The following is a 22,998-nucleotide window of genomic DNA, read 5'->3' as shown; positions in this document are numbered from 1 at the left end:
TCGGGCTACCGCGGGGCGGGCGGCGCGGGAGGCGGGGTCATCAGGCCGCGGGGTCCGGGCCGGGCCAGCGTGGTTGCGGCTGCACGGCGGCGGCGTCTGTTCCGTGTAACCGGGTGTGCATTCCCCCCACAGAGGAGCTTAAAGAGTACTTCTCCCAGTTCGGGTCGGTGCAGAGGTGCCAGCTGCCGTTTGTGAGTACCGTTCGCCTTCCAGGCCGCTCTTCGTGTCGCTGGGGTAGAGCCGCCAGCTGGTGCTTGCCGGGCCCCGGCAGGTCGGTCCCGCCGCAGGGCCCTGCTCCCTCGGGGCTGCTTCCTGGAAGCCTCTTCTGTACCCTGGTCAGGTTTTGGGTGCTGCCCACCCTTAGGACCTTCTCCCTGTGGCGGGCTGTAGGCCTCAGTAAAGCTTTGTGGTTCACACTGGCTTTGAAAAGGCTTTTGAAAGCACGTGCCCCAGATCTTGTTAATGTTGCCATTACTGAATAATTAACCTAAAAGTGCCTTGAGCTTCTCTACCATCGTTACCTTTCTTCTGACAAAGTGTTCACGTGCCTGGTCTCACTGGTCAAAAAATCCTAAAGGTGTGGGTATGAGTCTACAGTCTTTCCGTGCTCTGGCTTCATACCCCATCAGAGTGCAGAGCTAACACAAAACTGCAGCCTCTTCACGATGCCTCTGCTGTTCTGAGTGTATAGGTCAGGGATAATAGTACCTGCTGCAGTTTATTGGAGATCAGCAGTCAAAAAAGTGTTCCTTTCCCTCTCTGTTATGGATAAATTGAAGGTCATTGCTGAAGGAGCAGAGCTTCTCCTGCCTATTTGTGTTCTCCATGTGAAGCACTGGTCAGTTAAGTTAAGCTGATTGGTTCACTATCAGTTGGGGATAGTTTGAAAATAGAGATAATTAGGAACACTCTGGTTATTTATGAACACTGAAGCTCAGGTGTCTGCCTGCTATACACTTCCTAAGGCCCAGGCAGATCTGCCTCTTCATTAAGCGTGGCAGCTTACTGTAAACCTGCCTTCAGCGCTGATTCAAGCTGAACTGGATGCACATGTGTTTTGATTCAGCAGTTACTTCAGGAGTGTTAAAACTACCACAGATAAAAAAATTTGCTGCCAGTGTAACAGACCCTGATTAAGACATCCTTGGGATACTGCAATTGGGCAGTGTGGCTACAGGGTGGAAACTGCACCAGTGTTTGTAAGTGCCTGATGATCAGAGTGGCAGAGCTGGTGTGACCTCTGATGGGTATCAGGGTTGGGATGAAAGGCATTTTGTAGATCTGGCCTTTCTGCAGCATCTCCTCAGTATTGACAACTGTCTTTTACAACTGGCAAGCTGTTCTTAAGAATAGCATTATTCTTTTCAGTGCAGTTAACACTTGTCATCTCAGATTGCAGCCTTCTTTCCTGGGATCTTAAAAGCTGCTTTGTCTTGCTGAATGCTTTTCAAGTACTGTGGCAGGCTTATTTTAAAATCATACAGCCATTTAAATGTAAGTTATGTTGTGACTAGCTTAATAGTAGATAACAACTGCAGTTTGAAACAACTGGCTATGCATTATTCAAGTCTTCAGGTATAACTTAAATTTATCATTGCTGGACTCAAAAATTGACAAGAGAGGGATGCAGAACAGCCTCTGCTTGCCAGGCCTCCGCATGCTGTCAATGAGAGTAAATGTCTTTATCATGTGAAAAAGGCTTCTGAAACAGCAAGTGTGCTGATCTCTGGGATAATTTCTGAATCCTTACATTGAATATTGTAGAAAGTTATTAACAGCTTGCATGAATATTTGCTATAGTAATTGGGGTTTTATTTTTTTAACGTGTAACTAGGACAGAGATACAGGCTTCCACAAACGTTACTGCTGGATTAAATTCTCGACCCCAAAAGAAGCTCAGAATGTGTTTCAGAAGGATTGCCACATACTTGAAGGTGCCAAGGTAAGGTGCTAATTCCTTGAATGAAGTAATGAAGTAGTGAATTGAGCTCTTAACTTCCACCTTTTGTTGGACACAGTAGCATCAAAATACTGCTTAGTTGTTCTAAGCATGATGAAGCATTTTTCCACTTAGCGTGCTTTTAGTGTTTTTCAAACCATTAACACTTTTGTACATTCTCCCATCTCAACTTAACTGGGAGCCTGAGCTCATCTAGGTATCAGAGATCACATACCAGAGATCAAGACTTCCTGCTATGCTGGGTTAAAGGAATATGAATGCAGTAGAACTGTGTAGGAACTACCACACACCTAGTTAGTGTTTGTAGACAGGCTTCGGCAGGTGGATTCCAACATTCAGTGTGGATGTTTGGTGGCTGGGGGAAGATGTCAAAGAACATAAAGCTTTGAACTTCCGTGGTTTTAATTTTTCTTCAGCTGTCTTTTCATAGAGGAAAAGTCATGTGCCTGCTTTCACGTGTTGAAGATAAATACATGACACTTTGGCAATCCCAGTGCATTAGTGTATGGCATTAAGAGACAGTGTACACCATCTGTTAAAAGCCTTTGGTCTAGTACCCGTGCAAAGGTGTCTTGTTATTGACTGGTCAGTTAGAGCCAAACAACTCCTCTAGCTTCACTGCAACAATGCAAGAGCTGTCGCACTGCTTTCCAAACACAGTGTGCAGTGGTGCTGACAGCTGAGGATGAAAGGAAAGTGCATGTCTTTAAACAATTAATAAGAATTCTTAAATATCCTTCTAACAACTCATGTCTCCTTTTGAGGCTTTCAATGCTAGGGGAGGGTAAAATGAATTTGCAAGAGTGATGCACTGTGTTGATTCTGATAAAGTGTTTTGCTTGACATTGTTCATACTAGTGCAGGAGTCTTCACTGGCTGCAGTTACTTCAGTACCTGTTACTAAGAGCTAACTTGAGAGTTACAATTGTGGTGCAGAAATGGAAGCAGAAATTAAGGAGTGGTTTTCCAACTTGAGTCTTGAACTGCACCAAGCCAGGCACTAGCCTGACTGCTCAAGTTGGGCTGAAAGTAATGAGGATGTGATCTGTATGCGGTTATCACAGTAAGCATTAGGGATAGGTCAGATGAGTATCTAATGTCAGTTTATTGGAAATCACTTTGCTGGGTTTTATGCTTGAAGCTGTAAGATGCCACATTCACTTAACTACCTAGACATTGAAGTGTATACTCTCACAAGAGGCACAACAACTAAGAGGCTTCTTTCTAGCAAAATAAAAAGCAGAAGGCAAGCAGTAGTTAGCCTTCTTCATGTCTTCAAAATACAGGTTTCTCTAGAAGAGAACAAATGAGCACTTCTCCTACTTTGTTCTAAGCTGGGTTTAGACGGTTACCTTCTATTAGTTCCACTTCAAAGCACAAGCTTTTAAGAAGTTTTTGCTGATACAACTAGCAATTGCTGTGCAAATTACATTAAACTTTCCTGTCAGGAGCTTAGCATTTGTGGTTCTGGCTCATGAAACTGAACCAGTTATAAACCCATCTTCTGCTTTCCATATGAATGTTTTAGAAGATCAGAAATGAAAAATACTAAACCTTCTTGCCAAGCTAATTCGCACACTTGCTATTATTTTTCAGCTCGCTCTCAGACCACAGTCCCGTAGAAGACAGAGTCAAAGAAAGAGTCAGAGTGACTGAAGCAGTGGAAGGAGGCTTTATTTCACTAAATGTAAAGAAACTAAAATAAAGATTAGTGAGAAACTATGAATATTTGTTTTAAAACAGAATCCAGCTGTTTCCCCTCCTTGTTCAAATAAACTGTATCATCGCACTAGAGAAACACTAAATCATAAACTGCCTACCATCCATTACAGCATAAGACAGTAATTATATACAGATGAAGTAAAAGCTTTAGCTACCTATAAAAACTAAAGCTGTAGGAAGGGGCTACATTCTTACCCTGAGATGCTGGGTAACAGGGAATCGGTAAAGTCAGAACACTTCCCAAAGCATAATTCCCCTGTGAAATGTTTCAGAGTGGTCTCCATGCCTCCATTCCCAAGGGGTAGCTGTCCTACGTAGAGAATTAATGTGTGTATATACATCCACAACAAGAAGGGTTGTGAACTGGGGGTTGCAACACCATTCCCCTATAAACCTCTGATTAAGAATGCCTTTTGAGTGAAGTCCAAGCTTGTATGTAGTCCATTTCTCTACCTCTCAAGGAACAAAGGCATTCAGTCCTTCCTCCTCTTTTTGCTCTCATGCTCATGTTCTTTAGGGCGACTGCTATCTGATGGCCGTTTAGATCCACCATGTTGCTTAGCTTCTTCCAAAAACTTGTCCAAACCAAAGGGATCCTCCTCAAATTGAACTGGTCCATCTCTGCCCCTTCCTCTGGCATTACGATCAGTGTTAGAAAACTCTTTGTCAGGAACAAACCTGCAGGAGAAATGGTGAAACTCAGTTGACTGACTTCAGAGTACTAACCAAGAGTATTTCTTAACTTTAGTTTCTTACCTGTTGGTTTTTATTCGAGCCTCTAGATCATCACCATATATGTCCTTATCCACATTTTTACTGGGCCTGTAGATGTTTTGGGCCATATCCTTGCCACTTCTCCAAGGCTGGTCATAAACATTATAAATTTCATCCTCTCCACCAGCAAAGCCACTGTCCATACCCTGTGAAGAAAGAATAGCAGTATGACACAAACAGGTCTGAAAAACTTAGCTACTTTAACATCAAGATACACTGGTGGGGTCTCACAGATACATAAAGACGGTATTGTGTGATTTACCATTCATTTCAAATGAGTTCAAGCACTTCATCAGGGCATAAGTGTTTTTGGGCCTGGGATTAAGTCCAAAGAACATGATACAATCATTCCAAGCCTCAGTCAGGGCCACTTCTACTCTTGCAGAAAGCAACAGGGAGCATTACAGGCCATTCGTATTTCAGATTAATGGATCATTTAAGTCTGCCCTGCAAGTACAGCTGTCTGTAAGAGCCAAGTGCAACCATACAGAAATGTGTATTATTCAGAATTTCTGGAAAACATGATTTAAGCTGATTGATCCAAATCACACAGAGGCTTGTGTGAACTGTGAAAGCAGAAGTGCCTGCTTGTTCACTTCTCATTCATCAGCTTTCCCTTCTGCCTGCAAGTCTTTCACTGGAGACATGAAAGAGAATGATTGACAAACTGCAGGTCTATTCAGGGACTTTCTGAAGCCTAATCTGCTTTTTCATCTCTGAATAGTACAAGGTTCAGGGAAAATAAACGTTGCTGTGAACTATTTATATCTTCAGAAGGATTTTTAACATAAGTATTAATGGGAACAGAATGCATTTACTTGCTTCTCTCCAATAGCAGATTTCCCTCAGTCAGTACATTTGTACAAAAGAAGAAAATGAGGTCACTGCAGCTTGAAGGCAAAATACTTCCTTTCTCCCCACTGAGAAAAACCGCAACAAAAATGTTTAATCCAGTCATACATTCAGAATGCTCCATTTCTGTTGCATCAGTCATGGATAAAGGAGAGCAACAGTTACGAAGAGACTTTCAGAGCATATCCACACCAACCATGAGAACATGTTCTCTTCAGTATTCTAGCCATGCTCACTAAGGAAGGGTGAGCATGTTCTCACATGAAGCCACACAACTGTGAAAAGGTGTTTTTACCTTGCTCTGGTTGAACAGCCTCTGGTCGTACTGGATTTCATTGGACGGCCTGGGGTTGGGTATCCCCAGGGCAATAACTTCACTGATATCTCTGTTCTCATTTCTCTGCAGCTTTGACCTGAGTTAAAAATTTTAGGTTTTATTAGGTGAGTAAACTGTGTCTGTTGACACTCTCAACTATAGCCTGATCCTGTGGTACTTGTAACAGTTTGCCTCAGAAGCCAGATTTTGGCTGTTGCCCTTCCTCACTAGGTAACATTTAAAATCTGTCTCCTGGCAAAGGAAACATTTAGGGAAGTTATGTTCAGCTGGGCATGACATTTAAATTTGCTTTCCACTATCTGCAATTTACATCAAGCTGACTTGGTCTAAAATGTCATATTTATTTTTTGCAAGAACCAGTGTAATTATGTTCTGGGAAGGCTGAGCAATCTCAACTGTAAGATACTGGAGACTGGTAAGCCTCCAGAAACCATTTGTGCTTGGAAATCTCACTGGCCTGGGCAAACAAGATAATTCAGCCTACACTCATAAATCCAAGCTCACTTCAAGTGAAGAGCTTCCAGAAACAAAGGTGCTAATGAGACCCTGGTCTCACTGAAGTTATAGGAACAAGGTTTCAACCTTTGCTGTCAAGGTTAATTAAATTTGAGTATACTGAAGTTCTGCTAAAGGAAAAAAACTACCTCTCCCTCCCCACATCTGGAAAACTCTAAATTTAGAAGCAAGTACTGCAGCACACTAACACAGTGATGCATTTTTTCATGAGGCACTGGAATGGGTTGCCCAGGAAGGTTGTGAATGCTCCATCCCTGGCAGTGTTCAAGGCCAGGTTAGACAAAGCCTTGGGTGACATGGTTTAGTGTGAGGTGTCCCTGCCCATGGCAGGGGGGTTGGAACTAGATGATCTTAAGGTCCCTTCCAACCCTAACTGTTCTATCATTCTATGACGCAGGGGCCAAACAGCCCTTCATACCACAAGGTAAAATTCAGGCACTCACACCAAGCAAAAGGACAGTCAGTGTAACGGTTTCCCTAGAGGGGAATCCAGAGCCAGTACAGAATAAATCAGCTTTCTTCTGTTACTCACCTTTTGTCAGGGGCTGCCCTGGAAAGATTTCTGTCGTGCTGTCTCTCTTTGCGCCGGTCATGTCTGATTTCATCTCTTTCTCTAGCTTCTCCATCCTCTGAACAAACACAAGATTACTCGTTATACACAAATAATTGAAGTTTGAATTAACTCTGCCACAGACACTGGCACAGTGATCTTCTACAGAACAGAAGTGACCTTTAGCACTAAAATGCTACACTTTCACTGGACTGAACACATGGAACGTCACAGCCTTCTCGTGCCACAAGCAATTAGCTGTCCTTGACAAGAGTTAAAGCAGACATATCCAACAGCTATGTCTTGTCAACTATCAAGAGTTGAAAATACTTGGCCATCCTACAGATAGATCATCATATCATACTTTAATCTTTAAAGTGTAAAAATATAGTTCACGCACACAGGCACCTAAGTGCTTTGAGGAACACTGTGACTCAGTATTAGAGAATCACTTGTGTCAGAAGGGAGTCTCTAGTTCAACCTCCTGCTCAAAGCAGGATCAATGCTGGATTCAAACCAAGCTGCTCAGGTCTTTTCCCACTCAGGTGGGGAAAACCTTCAAGGATACAGAGTGACAGCCTCCCTTGGCAACCTGTTCCACTGCTGCTTGTCCTCATGGTGAAAGTTTTCTCCTCACATGCAGCTGGATCCTCCTGCTTCATTCAGCTTTTGACCACTGTCTCATTCTTAGTGAAGAGTCCTGATGATCTCCTTGTAGACAGGGGAAAGCTCCTATTTGGTGCTCCCAAACCCACACCTTCTGGCAGAACAAGCTTCATTAACTCAGCACCTCCTGACTAGGGAGATACTCTAGTCCCCCTGGCCATTCTGATGGCCCTCCACTGAACTCCAGCTTATCAAACCACAGTTTGTACCTGGGGACCTATAACTGCACACACTATTCCAGAGACAGTCTAACAGGTCACTAGTAAATTATTACTTCCCTTGACCTGGCACACCGCAATTCTTCTGCAACAAGCTTTTTCTAAATAAAAAACGATACTCGAGATGAGCCATGAAAACCAGTACTTGCACTGATCCATTAACAACTGAAATCCTCAACAATGTCCCAAACCTGCATACAGTGACATGCTGCTGCAAGGTTCAAATCCATATTCCATCAAACCAGCCAGTGAATTAACCAAATTCTCTGGCTGATCAAGTAAAGACATTAAGAACAAATGTCATGCTTTCAAATTACAGTTGGTACTTAGGTATTATAAGTTCTCAAGTTATTTCTCCAAACCCACACTTCAGAGAGTGCTAAGAAACTCCATAGCATCTTAATAACAAAGAAACGCACCTTTTTCAACATGGGTTTTGATCCCTGCTCTTCTCTCCCTGGCTTTCTGAGCCATTTCTCGGAGCTTTTCCTCATGTTTCTCCTTTTCTTTCTGAGCCATCTTCCTCTCCACCTGGGCACGCATCTCTACTGCCTCACGAGCCTGCACACATATGACAAAGTTAGAAAGACAGAAAGGTAGCATGTGCGATGCAAGCAGATCTTGTATTGTGGATATAGCCAGCAAAGTAGGCAGGAATCAAGCCACAAAGAGGAAATTCAAACCCAGACAGCCACAACAGACAGAGCTGGGAAAAAAGACCCATGATCTCCAATAATTTCACCCACACTGAGCCACCGATTCAAAGATAATGGGGATAACACTTTATGTCTTAAGTTAGCCAAGAAGCTAACAAATCAAAAAGCCTATTCACAATTGATTTTCCTAAAGAAATAAAACATAAAAAGAAGGTAAAACCACATGGAACAAAACATTTAGACAACAACCTGACCTTTCTGTCAGCTATATAGAGAGCTTCAGCAAGCTTGGCAAAGTTTTCATTAATATGCACAGTCTGCAGTCCTCTGCCATCTGCAGCCAGACGTTTATCTAGTGGAATGGTGTAACCCTACAGTGGAAACAGAGACAGTTAATAACAGAAACTAACATTATTTGCAATAAGACATTATTACATTTATTGTGTAAGAAAACAAAACCACACATCAAACAGCCCACCATTAATATGCCTCCATGGACCGCCTTCACATTTACTTCATACCACATAATTCATATAAGTCATTACAGATAATATTAAGCTTTGCTCCAATTCCACATTTCCCCCAAATCTGAATCACAATTTCCCTTCAAGTCACATGTTAGTACAAATGATGGTTTTCAATCAGCACATCCACTCTTTGCTTTGTGTTAACAACTACAAACAATACCTTTCCCAGTTTCTAAGCTATTTTAGCATTTGTGATTGAAAACTCCCTAAACTGTTTTCATACCTGTTAGGCTCATTCAAAATGAGAAATTATGGGGGAAGACTGCCAGCAGAAGAGGCACTAAATGCCAACTTGCTTTCAAAGGCTGAACCCAAATTTATTTATAGATGATGATTTTAAAATTCTTTAGTGAGTTCTACAAAATTTTTGCTTTGTTTTTAGCATCTGTAACCTAAAATTTCATCTACTAATTAACATCAGCCCCAGTTATACAGCTGTGTTGGAGCAGGAAAAAAAAGTAACATCCAAACATACAGCTTTTCCTTCCTCCATTTGGAGAGGCTGCCTCATGACAACAGCTTGGTAAGTTTGAGAGCTGTTAGACCAGTTATGGCAGCAACTTAAGTTATCCCTTCTGTCTGAAAATAAACTTACTGTCTGACAAAAATCGAAGGGACAGCACATACCTTCTCAAACAAGGAATAAAAATAGCTAAGCTAAGTGATGGAAATTAATTAGTGAAAGAATACAACATGGAGAACTCTTCAGAAATTTGGACTGCAGTATTAAGAAGAAACATGCTTGCTTCTCTATGGATTACCCTTTTTCAATTTAGGTAGCTTTATTTTGTAAGCTCCAGAGATTTCGATTTCAGACTCCACACACTGTACTATGATGAGGATTTTAACTAATGCCATTTTTCTCCCTCTCAAAACACATAATCTCTGCCATGAAGTAACATATTCTCAGGTCTATACTCCTGTACTATACTCTGTACTCAATCTGACAACCCGTATATACCAAAGAGAAAAAAACCTGAGCTGTGGATGATGTGTTCTCCATGATGGAAGCAGCCAGTTTACCTAATACTACAGGTTTAAAACCAGAATCGTTCAAGCTTAGATCACTCACAGAAGTCTCCCAGCAGGGTGCAATATTAGAAAGATATACTTATGATAACTTAATTACCTTTGCATTTTTCCAGTTTGAAATGCACGGAGGAATTTTCCACTCTTGCTGCTCTTTCACAGTCATCTGATTAAGAGAAGAAGCAAAGTCATCTTTAGATTTATAGCAAAACGAAATACTGTTCTTTTCCTCAAAGGCAGTTAATGAAACTATTGAAATAAATTAGAATACAAAGTTGAGGACACTGCTACAAACCCCCCAACTCTTCTTAATAGTAGTAAGATGTTAATTTCTGCTCTGTAACTTTGCTAACATCAAATAAAGTCATGACTGCTTTCCAGCTATCCTCTTAGATTTCCGTCACACAGACCTTTAACTCCCAGTCAGCTTGTTAGCTGATGAACTGACACTACACTCATCTCTCAGAATGAGCTAATCCTCATAATGCAAGTTAGTATTATTGAGCATCAGCTTGATAGCATTGTATAAAAGCAGCATAATTTACCAAGGCTGAAACCTCAATCAAATCATCCTTGCCATAAAAACATCCAGCAACGTATCACTGCATAAAACATATGAGAAATCTACTCAACCTTTGACAGATACGTAGGAACAGAGCTACTCACACAACTGCCCCCATCAAAAATGAAAACCAAACCTACAACCAAAAAACCCCACAAACTAACCAAAACCCCACAAACACACCCACAAACAACAGTCTGCACCAGGCACTAAGTTTATCACTTAACATCACACAAAACAGTAAGGAGAAGGTGCACAGAAATAAACTAGATCAAAGTAGAATTTCTGAAACCATCTAGAATTCAAAACTGAGAACAGCTATGGCATTTCATACCTTTCTACTAGGAGAGTGCATTACAGGTGCTGGAGGAGAAGGTGGTCCACGTGGAATCTTCTTGTTAATTCTAAACAATTAAGAAAAAATTTACAATCACCATGTTGTAGGGAAATACACTTCAGAATCTTCTATTTGCAGTGAACACATTTTGAATAGTTACTTGAATCTTGGAGGCTCCATAGGGTCCTTCTGCATTTCCACCATCCGAATAACTCTCTGTTTTGCTCCAGAGTTGAATGCAACGCCTTGCTGAGATGGTGTGTACCTGAATAAAACCATCAAAGTGCTCAGTTCTCTGCATACAACTAGATATTCCTTGCCCACCTCTATTTTTACTCAGTTCACTGCTCTAGCTACATTTTCATCTTATCCACACCAGTTTAAGACTTTCCACTATGAATGCCAGGAGCAGGTAAATGCACAGAAGCTACTGGACTGAATGCAGAATGTATCTCCCTGTATTCTTTGTTTCAATCTCGATTCCAAAGTAGAAGAAACAAACTAACAGAGTACACGGAGCATGTTACTGTACTCTTTACCTGGCTGTGAATCCCTGGTGATTACTTACAGGTTAATAACAACCTCTTCAATTACTTTTTTCAGAATTCACCTCAGGCCAAGTGTAACCCTGCCATGGAATTTTTCTGCGTTTGCAAGCAGAAAATCATCATAAATGAGTATCAGCCTCCTAATAATTCCAGTTCTTTCCAATTGCTCATTTTATATGAGGCAAGAACTTTGTTACATGCCTTATCTAGGCTTGAGACTCCCAGTAAATACGTTGTTTTCAGGGCTGCATAACTAAATCTGTATTTTGTTGCTAAAATAACTCCTCCACAAAATGACACATATTTTAATACACTTCAAATTACCTTATCATTAGTGGGTTAATTTGAAATATGTAAGTCAGTTTCATGTTACTTCCAGAAAAACAGAATTCAAAATGAATTTCTGTTCTCAGAAATACAAAGAACATCCCAGTTTTAATCAATTTAATATGTAACAACATCTTACACACACCCCACCACTACATACCGAATGTACTGTGCAGGAGCTAGTTTGTCAGCTGCTCGAACTGGCATGGCTGCTGCAACTTTTTGGGAGACTGATTTCTCCAAGGCTGCTCTCGTTTTCTCTGTTATCTGAAGACAAAAGCACCACAATATGTACCTCATCACATGCGCAAGACATAAAATAGACCACCTGACAACTAGGCATATCAGTGCATATAATACCTCTCTAATTGCCTCCTCATCCGGTCTTTGTAGTTCAGGATCATCCACATTCATGACCTCTTTTGGCACAAGATCTGTGTATTTGCTGTAAATAACCTGGAAGATATTATATTTTATTAGTGCTGGTGAATAGAAATAAATGCATGTATATTAAAGGAAATGTTTCAGACCTACATTATACTTGAGATACTAATTAAAACTTGTATACAGTTTTAAATGTATTATAATTACATATTCTTCAATGACTCCCATAAACCAACAATATACTCTGAACCCCATTTTACAGATGTAATAACTGAAGAAGCAATTTGATTAACTATAATTCTGTTCATTACTCTCAGAGCTGGGATTAGACACCAGTTTCCTGCTTCTCTTTCTTATCCTTTTCCTTTTTCAGGGTCCCCAAGATTGATACAAAAATATCACATTTGTACTTCTGTTTCCAAGGATTAAGAATATGATACAAGTGTTCAGCACCTAGCTTTTTCATTATGCTTCTGTGTTCTTAAAACAAAACAAATCCAAACAACCCCACTTGAGAAATCTGTGTTTGACACTTTCCCTTATATAGGTACTTCAGTCTTCATACAACAGGCAGCTAGCTGATCAGTAGCTTTAAGCCTCAATTCTAAGTACAGGGAAAGGACACTATTAGATGACTACATTAAAAAAAAAAAAAGTATCTCATTAATGCTTCACATTTCTCCAAGAAAACATCAAAAAGTCTTAGTTCAAATAGTTAAAAGTCATTACAACTATTATTTCAAGTATACTACAGAGTGCATTTCCAACTATAAAACTGACATTTAGCCTCAGCATTAATCTGTCATACAAAAGCCAGTGACTGCTTCTCAACCTTCACTCCTAAAATTTTAATCCTTTGAATTAGTATCAGTAATATCCCAGCTTCTCAGATCCTGAATGAAGGACATCTGAAGAGCAGCGTTCCTCTAAGGTAATTAACTCTAAGCCCAAGTCTTGCTGCGTGAAGAACAAAGTACACTGAAGGAGCTCGGAGCATCCCAGAAGAAAAAGGAAAACAAGATTAAGTCTAAGAGGTGCTCTAAGAACTACAATACACTGAGGTACAAATGAACTACATGAACTATTTAAACCCTGAAGTATTGCATGCAAATGGCAAGCTGCACAACATAGATAAACTAGCCTGAAAATACATAAATTTCTGTTTCCATCAAAAACTTGATGCACTTGCATGTTCTGAGTCCTTTTTTGAGGTGATACAGGCAGGCAGATAAAGATGTTGCACTTTGCTGTTATTCTAAATATTTACCTTGTTCTAACAGTAATGTTGAAACATTTTATTAAGCTAAGATAAAGGGGAGACTGTTTGATACTGTAGTATGCACATCCACTACCATTTATCATCTATCAAATTTAAAAAGAAGCTGTTTCAGATATTAAATTAAATGCTCGATTTTTGGTGCAGCTATACAATTCCCCCTCTGGTTGGGGCAGCCTTAATCAGAAGCCATTAGAAATGTGCACGGCACTGCCATCAGAAAGAGAACAACCTTACCTAACTAGTTGTGTAAGAAACTGTAGCTGATGGTAGGATTTAGGCATCAATCACATTCAGTTTCATAAGACACCTGATGTATGCAAGTGACTTGACAGAAATTTCTTAATTTGTAACATATAAATTCCTCCTTCAATATTTTATTCTGTATATCCACTGCAGCCCTGTACCATGCTCATCAATCCTACGTGTAAATCAAGAAGCTGCTGCCAAGCATTGCAGAATTAATTCCTTTCTTATCAAGAATGGTTTCCCATAGGAAGCATATAACATTTCAGTAGTCACCACAATTACCTGGCTCTAAGTCTGGTACACATATCAGAGAAAAAAATTGATGATAAGCTCTCAAACCAAGCTCTGCTACAAAGGCAAACATATTATAAAACTTTTATAAGACACTTTTGATCAGTTATATCCATGTTCTCTTGACCTGCTCCACTGCCGTAACATGAGCTCCTTCAACAACTGAATTACTCTCTTGTAAATATTTCAACTGAGTTCACAATCTGGACAAAAAACTATAGGTAAGATTCATTTATCTTTTTTTTTTTTTTTAGCTCCTTTAGCATCTAAGCCAAAGCCTTCGGCCACAAAGAAGAAATCCAACTCCTGCACAGAAAAATCATCATTGCTGTAAAAAAAAGTAATGGAGCTAATAGTTCCATTCCTTGATTTCACTCTCTTCTGTCTTAATAAAAAACACAGGAAGCAATCATGTGTCCTTATTTTCCTAATAAGGGGACAGGGCACCAAACTTGCCAAAAATATATCAATACTAATGCATTATTTTAGCCTGGCTTTTTGTAATGTGAATAGAGAAAGTACTGTAAGAATCTATAGCAACACAAGAGCTAACCACATAGTTGTGCTGGAAATCCTTCATCTGGACAACCAGATGGAACTCTATCCTTGGATCCATACGGTCACGCATTCAGATTTGTCAATGTTATCCAGCATTTTATGTCTAGCGGACTTTCTGCCAGCCCCAAACAAGAGGCTTGTCACACTATCTCATTCATGTCAGCATTTTTCAAGTTAAATTCTCTGAAGCAACTATTTTTTAAATATGTAAGGGACCAGATGCAAGAGAGATGAACCACTGCAATAGTAGAAACTGCTGACAAGCCATCTAGATAGAGGGTCCGGGTGATGGAACTGCTGCCTCTACAAGAAGGCAGAATACTAAATTCAACTTTGAAAATGGTTAAGCTGTAGCAAAAGCAAAATTTGCTTCAGATCAAACTCAGATCAAACCAGTAGCTCATACAATAGGATCATAAACCCCATCTAATTTCTGGCATGCTTCTAAGTATCTGTTTGTCTTAGCTCTAGGTATTAAGATTGAAGAAATATCTGAATTATGACTGCAGCTCTCAGGATGATAAAACTTCTCTATGTAATCCTACTGACACTGTACTATTAGAAGTTCTCTCTTACAAGAAATATTACACATTACTCAAGTCAACACAGATCTCTGAAGAACTGCTCCCTATGACACATCTGCCAATACCTTCTCTTGCAAAACAGATTAAGCAATAGAAGTTCTGCTATTTTCAGTGAAATTGTTTCAAGTATCTAAATTTCCCCGTTTTACTTCCCCTTGAATCACAATACTTAATCTTTACCCTCTGCATTTTCATCCAGCTGCATGCAACCAGAATCAAGCTGGCCCAGAAGGCAAAGCTCAAATTTAAGAAACCCTAATTCCAGTTCTAGAGAGCCCAGTTTTAGAAAAGGCACACATCTCTTCCATACAGAGTAAGCATGGCTACCAAATAAATACACTAGTGCTTCTTTATAGATGCCATATAGAAAATTAATGAACGCTGGTACAGATCTTCATGAATCAAGCTTCACTTGCTCTAACTATTTTCCTAACTCTGAAATAAGGCACAGAAAGAGGCTAGTCATTTTTGCCTGAAGTCTATTATAATTTCTAGTTCCTTTTCAAATATAATTAGATCCCAATCTGAACAGTTCTATTATATGCAAGTTAAATCTGATCCTACAAGTAAAGATGCATTTGACAAGTTGTAAAAATAAGGGTTTAACGACACTACTTTTTTTTCCTTCTGATTTGCCCTAGAGCTTCCCCAAAAATCAGTCTCATTATTACTTCTTGTCGACTTATCTGCTCCAAATTAGTTTTTATGCTTTGAGAAGAGTCAAATTTCTATTTCGTTATCAAGTATCAAACAGTCACAAAATTATTTAACTGTAATTAACTTTTTAACACCTTCCTCTTGACAAATTCAAGACACTATGTAAAGTGTGACTGAACGTCAGTGAAAGTCCCCTCAATAAAAGTATTGCCACTGTTGTTGTTTCTGTTCAGTCTGACTGCTTTCTACCCCATGACAGCATGGAGTCTGGTATGAATTAATTTATTTCAAAGTAACTTATGAAGCACAGGATGGGGATATACAAGATACGACACCTGGAATCATAGAATAGTTAGGGTTGGAAAGGACCTTAAGATCATCTAGTTCCAAACCCCTGCCATGGGCAGGGATACCTCACGTTAAACATGTCACCCAAGGCTCTATCCAGCCTGGCCTTGAACACCACCAGGAATGGAGCATTCACAACTTCCCTGGGCAACCCATTCCAGTGCCTCACCACCCTCACAGTAAAGAGCTTCCTCCTTGTATCCAATCTAAACTTCCCCTGTTTAAGTTTGAATCCGTTACCCCTTGTCCTGTCACTACAGTCCCAAATGAAGAGTCCCTCACCAGCATCCCTATAGGCCCCTTCAGATACTGGGAGGCTGCCATGACGTCCTTCTCCAGGCTGAACAGTCCCAACTTTCTCAGCCTGTCTTCATACGGGAGGTGCTCCAGTCCCCTGATCATCCTCGTGGCCCTCCTCTGGACTTGTTCTAACAGTTCCATGTCCTTTTGATGTTGAGGGCACCAGAACTGCGCACAATACTCCAAGTGAGGTCTCACGAGAGCAGAGTAGAGGGGCAGGATCACCTCCTTCGACCTGCTGGTCATGCTCCTTTTGATGCGGCCCAGGATACTGTTGGCTTTCTGGGCTGTAAGTGCACGCTGCTGGCTCATGTTAAATTTCTCATCAACCAATACTCCCAAGTTCTTCTCTGCAGGGCAGAAACTTAACTATAGAATCCTACTGGCATTGTCTTTTTGCAACTTTGGCAACTGTAGGATCAATTTTAAACAATAAAGAAACTAATTTGTTAAAACAAAGATTTACCCTGATATTCTTAGACTGCTCACCCTATTTTTTTTTTACTTTTTATTTTGTTTGAGAGGTTAAGTTCATCTTTGTTTTTCTTTTGGTTTTCACAGTTTTTTTTCACAGGTTTTCCCCTTCCCTCATGTGCAGTAAGACTTCGGGCACACTAAATACCCATAAGCTTTTCAAGGCATCCTAAATTACAGCAGAAGTCAAATTATGTTTAAAACAACTACTCATACCTATTAACTAAACCACCCTTTATAGTCAGCCCTCTTTTCAGATTTTCTTTGGGTTACCCTATTTTTTACAGGAGATGCTTGCTGTAACAAGCAGCTGGTCATACAACTGGTTGTACCTCAGCAGTTTTCCAGCCCACAACACAGGCTTAGAAGAACTAAAGATTTACTGTAGTCTGCTTTGTTACATTTGAAAAGGCAGACACAAGTACTCCCCTCAAAGTGGGTTTAGGAGACCCAAGTACCTGGTCTCCTCAATACTAGTTGGGACCTCAAAGTAGTCTCATTGCAAAGAGATGATGAAAGGAAGATTAAAGGTGGTTCCCATTAAACTTGATGAGAATCTTGCTATCACTGAACTTAGCAGAAAAGTTTTGGAGTATATACCCTGGCAATACTTTCTTCTGTAATTAAAAAAAAACAACAAAACAAACAACCAAAAAACCAAGAACGTACAAAAAACAAAGCACCCAACAATACTGAAAAGAGCCACAAACATCAAATGTTAAATTAGTAAGACACAAGGTGTAGTACTCTGAAAGCTGAACTGTGTTTTCTGTCTTCTTTTTTACTCCCTCTCCCTACACACTGAAATGAGGCTGCCTGTAATCAGGCCTGTTTACAGTTTCTTGCCTTCACTGGAAAGCTCTCTAATAAAACCTGCTAAGCTATCAAGTCAGTTTTGTGTAGAGATTCTTACCATTTTTGCCTTGCCTTTTAATTACTTCTAATTATGTAACAGAAAAGATGACACAGTGATCCCAGTCAAAATGCTCATGCCCATTCAAAATTATTCCAGTTATAACATGACACAATCCATTTGGCTAATAGCAAACCAATGAACTGAAGTGCATGCAATGTGCATATACAACTTTTCCAGGTATACTGCCAATCTATGTATTTGAAGAAATATTACCTTGTCCTTTGATTGTCCTTGTCGGGCAATTGCATCGTACTTTATTTTTCCTTCTGCATCCACCTGAATAGCCAAAGCATTGGACATTTTCTTCTTTCGACCCATATCCAATGGATATTGTGCCACATGAATTTCGGGGAAAGCACCCCCATCTCCAAAATCCTACACACAAGAAAAAGTAGTGAGTGACTGAAAAACAAAAACATGGCATAACACCTGCAGGGGTGGGAAATTCAAGAGTGGACTGATTTTAACTTACACTTGGTAAAAGACACCAAAGTGCACAGACATCTTGCAGTAATTATTCCTTGTACAGAGCAAAAGCCTGTATCACTGACTGGAATGCGCAGGCACTGCTATGCTACAGATAATACATGATTTAAATATTTAATTTACATGCAAGTTATTAATCAGAACTTCAAATATGTGCTCTCTACAATAAAGAAATTGTGGAAATACTAAAACTACAAAAGCAGCTTTTTTGATGAAAATTTGTACTGGTGATTTGCTGGTTTTCACACCATAATGAAGATATTAAAAAAGCTTTCCATTGTTATCGAAGCCCGTAGCTCATAGTTTTACAATGGTATGAATGCTAAGCTATCCCTTTTCTTTACTGTGACGTGTGAACACACTGAAAACTCACCCAACACCCTAATACTCTTAAAGTTTACTTCCTCTCTTGTTCAATGTGTTGTTGTACAAGCATTTAATGAACAGGCAACCAAGGACCTCTTAAAGCAGACCATCCTGACTCACTAACACTGAAGATGCACACAGTATTGGTACTATTCATAAAACAATTGCAGGCTAAAGTCTCAAATGCAGTTCTTCAGAGGATGCATTTGCTTAAAGCAACATGAGCATCTCCCCTTCCCTCTGTTGCTATGGCACTGCTTATGTGGAGTTTCATAACGAACTATCTCAAAGAAGAATGGGTATCATGGGTAGACTGATCTTCCCCCATGCTCACCACATGAGCAAATAGTTAATACCACTACAACCGAGAGTGTGGACCGAGGTTGGAACGAACTAGCAGAACACTTCCTTCCAATGAAGGACATCCTTGTGCCATCTTTCAGTGTTCACTGAAACACAGCTTCAGTTATTTGAAGTCTTCCACTGGATGTCCCACCTTCAACAACTAGTTACAGAATCAATACTGAAGTATCAGCCAGAACAGCAGTCAGTCACTCTTAGATTTTTTTTTGCATAACTCTTGATCTATGAAGAACAGATTTTGTTTTTTCCAACAATGACATTCCAGGATCATTGGATAAAAGTTATGCTTTGGAAGCATCTACCACTCTGCATTTGGTTATGAAGTAGAAATAAGTCCTTAACAGTCTTCCCAAGATGGGTATCACTTTGTGGCCCAGTGATGCTGGAAATTTTCTGAAAACCTTCACCAACTGACTGCTTAAGAGGTTCTTTTGTTAACATTTAGAAAGAAGAAGCACTAATATATTACCTTTAGTAACCAGCAGTGTAAGAAGGGAATCATATATTGGGCATAATGAAGGTATAATTTTTAACATCATATACTTTATCAAATGCTACCCATATAAAATTATTTTTTTTTTAGGAAACCACTGTTTGAAGCTACCTTATCTAGTGGCTCACAGTGGAAAAAAAGAATGAAAATAGTTTTCTAATCAGAGCTATACACCTGCATTTTCCTTTCTATCTTTTAACACTTCCAGTTTAAATTATGTTAAACTGGCAAGGGTTACAGCTAAATACATCATTCAAAACCCTTTTGCCAGTTACATACTTAACAACTACTGAGTATCTGACAAATTCTTAAGTTCTCTTTCAACTCTTAATAATTTTCTCCCCAACAGCAGCTTTTGTTACACTAAGAAGAGGATACACAAGTGTTTTCTCCCCTGATATAAACATGTTCAGTTATTCCAGATATTAACTGGAATATGTTTTTAACAAACAGAGGAACAATATAGATGTGTTTCTCAAGAGCATCCTTGCATTTATAGATTGTAGACTGAAAGGACTATGGATCTATTTCCATATTACAATACAACTATCTCTGAAGGGAAGGATCCTTGTAACATCCTGTGTACCATCAAATATGTTTTAAACAATCTGGTGAATTGGAACAGCTTCCCTCAACCTAAGAAAATATACTGAGCCGTCTGGATGGAAATGCTGCACATGGTAAGGCTTTACATAACTCTGAACTACACTAAAGATGCTCAGAATTTACTTCCACTCCAGAAAATACTTTTTCCCCCCCATGGAGAGACATTACTACAGAGTGAATTTAAATAGCTACCTCTAGGACCCGTGGTATCCATCCCTTTCGGTAACCATATGGGGGAGGTTCTCTTCGTGACGAGACTAGAGCAGTTTGCCTGGATCTTTGAGCTCTTGCTCGTTCTTCTAGCTCTAGCTGGTCTTGAGACAGCTGGGTTGGAGCTGGCAAAAAACTGTATTTGCAGACAGACATAAAAGAAAAGACAAACATAAAAAATTAATTCATAGTTTCACTCAGCGACACTCAACTATGCTTCAATCTGCTACTAAATTACTACTTTCTCTACAATCATGCCATGAAAATTAAGAAACCATTTACAAAACTTGAGAATTTAACTCATAAACCTGAAGGCAGTAACTTCTGAGATTACAGGAGCAAAAGCGATGCATGCTCTCTCAGCATTCCACAAGGTTCCTATAAAAACTAATGCTGCACAGAATCATAGAATAGTTAGGGTTGTAAAGGACCTTAACATCATCTGCTTACAACCCCCTTGGCAGGGATAGGACCAAATCCATCCATATCCACATAATGTTCAAACAGGAGTATGACAGTACCCATTCTTCCACAAAAATGCCACATCAACTGCGTACTGTTCCCATCACTACTGAGCAGAAATGCCCCTGGTCCCAACGACTTCCCCTTCCTTCCTTTCAAGGAGAACACTAACAAAGAGATCTGTCAACAACACCCCCGCTTAACTCCAGCTAGCTCCTGGCCAAAGCCAAGAAGTCGAACCCCAGTTTCTTGACTTCCCATTTTCAGCACATCTAGACTAGGGAGCCCCTTTACGTGTTGATTAAGTAAGTGTCCATCTCGGAGGAAGCCTACATTCTAGGGCAGCCTCTAAAGCTGCACTCCTGAGCTTTGCAAGAGACGCAGCACCTTGTAACAAAAGACCTGCCGCCCTCACTCACGGTACGGACACCTCCCCAGAACTCCCACAGATGCCACCACCCCCACCCGGGGCGGAGGAGCTCCCTCTTCCCGCTGAGAGCACACAGAGGAGGCATAACCCTGAACCACCAACGGCCCTCCCAGAGCTGGGCAAAGAAGGGAAGGGCAGCTTCCCCCAGCCCCGGCCCGGCCCTAGTCGCTCTCCCTCCAGCCGCGGCCCGGCCTCCTCTCCGGCTAGCGGATCCACTACCCAAGAGAGGCAGCTTCCCTGCAGCGACCTCCCTGAGCGCGGCCTCCCCCGGCGGCCGAGGCCTCGCACAGCGGCAGGAAGCCGTGAGGAAGCCAAGAAGCGCAGCCGGCCTAGCCTGGCGGGCCTACAAACATACCTGGTGAGCGCCATTTTGCCACCTCCGTCGTCTTCTCGGGAGCCAGGCCGCGGGGAAAGGGCAGTGACAGCAGCTGCGCATGCGCCGCACTCCTCAACGCATAATTGGCAGTTCTCTGCGTGGTGTGTGTGCGCGCGCGCGCGCGCGCAGGAGCCGCAAGGTCTTCTGGGAGATGTTGTTTCTTCGAAGCAGCGGTGGGCATTGGTGTCGGTGTTGAGGTACCGGCTGTGCGAGAGGGACCCGCGGCGCGGCCCAGCCCAGCCCAGCTCAGCGGGGTATTTACGGCTGTCAGGGTGCAGAGTATCCTATCGGGCGGTGAGGTTTGGTGGTACTGCGGGGTGTGCCGCAGCCGATCACGGACTGGATACCAGGCCCGCGTCTGCCGCTGGACGGCCACGGTCTAATGAACAGACCCCTCAGTCGCATGCGGGGTGTCTCCCGTACTGCGTGTCTGTCCCACTTGGATACCTCCCCAGGCACTGCTGGCCTCGGCAAACTAGGGCGGAGGAAATGTACCTGATGGAAATGGTGCAATCCCAACAAGGCTGTGCCAGAAAAAATAGCGATATAGATCGCTGAGGTACAACCGGAAGAAAAAATGAGAAAAAGGGGGTTTCTCAGCACAGTGTCTGTTTTTGTTTATTTCCAGACATCCTGTCTATTCAGATAGTTTCCAACAAGTTCAGTAACTTAGTTCATCCAGCTGAACGTGTCCAAGTAAAAAGCAGAAAATAAAGAGCAAATGGATTGGAATATTAATTTCTTTATTCTGCTATCTGCTACTTAAAGTATCGGGACATGAGAGAGAAGGGAAAAAGGAAGATGAAAAAGGGGTACAAAAATGTCTTGATTAAAAAAAAAAACTTCTGTATTAAATGCCAGGAGTTTACTGTCTATATATAATGGGCATCCATATGTTACATAAAAGTTTTTTTCTAAATTAAGCCGAGGGATGCACTCTATAGTTAAAATGCAGAACAGAAAAAAGTACTTCTGAGGGAATTATAGTAGATGGGAACTAGTAGTAGATGGAGCTTTACATGGTTAAGTTCCTATTTGAGTTGAAGTGGTACCATATAAAATCAAAGGAATTCAGTTATTAATTAGTAACTGCTCTATAGTGAATCAAAGAGCAAAGAGTCCCATTGTGCTAAGTATGGTTCATCTACAAGAGAAACAGCTGGCCAGAGAAGAAAAGGGTAGAATGGTTAAGAAACAGTCTATTAGAAACAAAAAAAATCATACCATAAGAGGCAGGAAGACTAGAAGGCAGACTAAACGTCTGTCTTGCAGTCTTCTAGCCATTTTGCCTGACTGGCTGTTTTATAATCTGCAGGGCAGACTAGTTCATCTGCTACAATTTCTAGGATGTGGGAGATTTGGAGTAAGGTAAGGACAGCTGTGTTGCAGTCTTTCTATGCCAAAACTCTTGTCATCTCCAGTAAGAATCAGACTCTGGCTTTCCACTGTGATGACAGCTGCTCTGTCATCATTTCTGTGAATGACAGATACTTCCCTGTTTCTGCAAGACAGCTGGCCTCTTACGAACACTTCAGACACAGCTAAAGATACAAGACTTTGGCATATATCGTTTATCAATAATTTTTCT

At 40.9% G+C, this 22,998-nt stretch overlaps 2 protein-coding genes across 3 annotated transcripts in view; one reads left to right on the top strand and one right to left on the bottom strand.

Annotated features, from left to right (window-relative positions):
* Window positions 1–3,609: 3,609 nt before the first annotated feature.
* SNW1 (SNW domain containing 1) lies at window positions 3,610–21,492 on the bottom strand. Of its 2 annotated transcripts, XM_005148873.4 has the most exons (14): window positions 21,390–21,492; window positions 20,125–20,278; window positions 17,832–17,993; window positions 11,942–12,037; window positions 11,742–11,848; window positions 10,867–10,971; window positions 10,704–10,773; window positions 9,908–9,973; window positions 8,506–8,622; window positions 8,015–8,156; window positions 6,694–6,790; window positions 5,604–5,721; window positions 4,439–4,602; window positions 3,610–4,360 (listed from the first exon to the last, which is right to left on the bottom strand). In XM_005148873.4, the coding sequence occupies exons 1-14, from the start codon at window positions 21,401–21,403 to the stop codon at window positions 4,156–4,158; spliced, it is 1,617 nt and encodes a 538-aa protein (XP_005148930.1). In that variant the 5' UTR covers window positions 21,404–21,492; the 3' UTR covers window positions 3,610–4,155. The 2 variants fall into 2 exon arrangements, with proteins under 2 accessions (XP_005148930.1, XP_030904587.1); XM_031048727.2 differs by having other exon boundaries at window positions 11,742–12,037.
* Window positions 21,177–22,998, top strand: part of ADCK1 (aarF domain containing kinase 1) — a 96,141-nt gene continuing 94,319 nt past the window's right edge. Inside the window, exon 1 of the mRNA XM_031048729.2 lies at window positions 21,177–21,392. The gene's annotated coding sequence lies outside the window, so the exon portion shown is untranslated. The remainder of the gene's footprint in view (window positions 21,393–22,998) is intronic.

Source organism: Melopsittacus undulatus, chromosome 4 (assembly GCF_012275295.1).
Source record: "Melopsittacus undulatus isolate bMelUnd1 chromosome 4, bMelUnd1.mat.Z, whole genome shotgun sequence".
Lineage (NCBI taxonomy): Eukaryota > Metazoa > Chordata > Aves > Psittaciformes > Psittaculidae > Melopsittacus > Melopsittacus undulatus.
The sequence above is the reverse complement of the archived record's forward strand: the minus strand, read 5'-3'. Positions and strand labels throughout refer to the sequence as shown.

Coding starts and splice junctions, on each gene's coding strand:
- SNW1 (XM_031048727.2), bottom strand. Junction 8,623..9,907: donor CAAACTGGAAAAATGCAAAG/GTAATTAAGTTA, acceptor TTTCCACTGTAG/GGTTACACCATTCCACTAGA. Junction 8,157..8,505: donor TCTATATAGCTGACAGAAAG/GTCAGGTTGTTG, acceptor ATATGTGTGCAG/GCTCGTGAGGCAGTAGAGAT.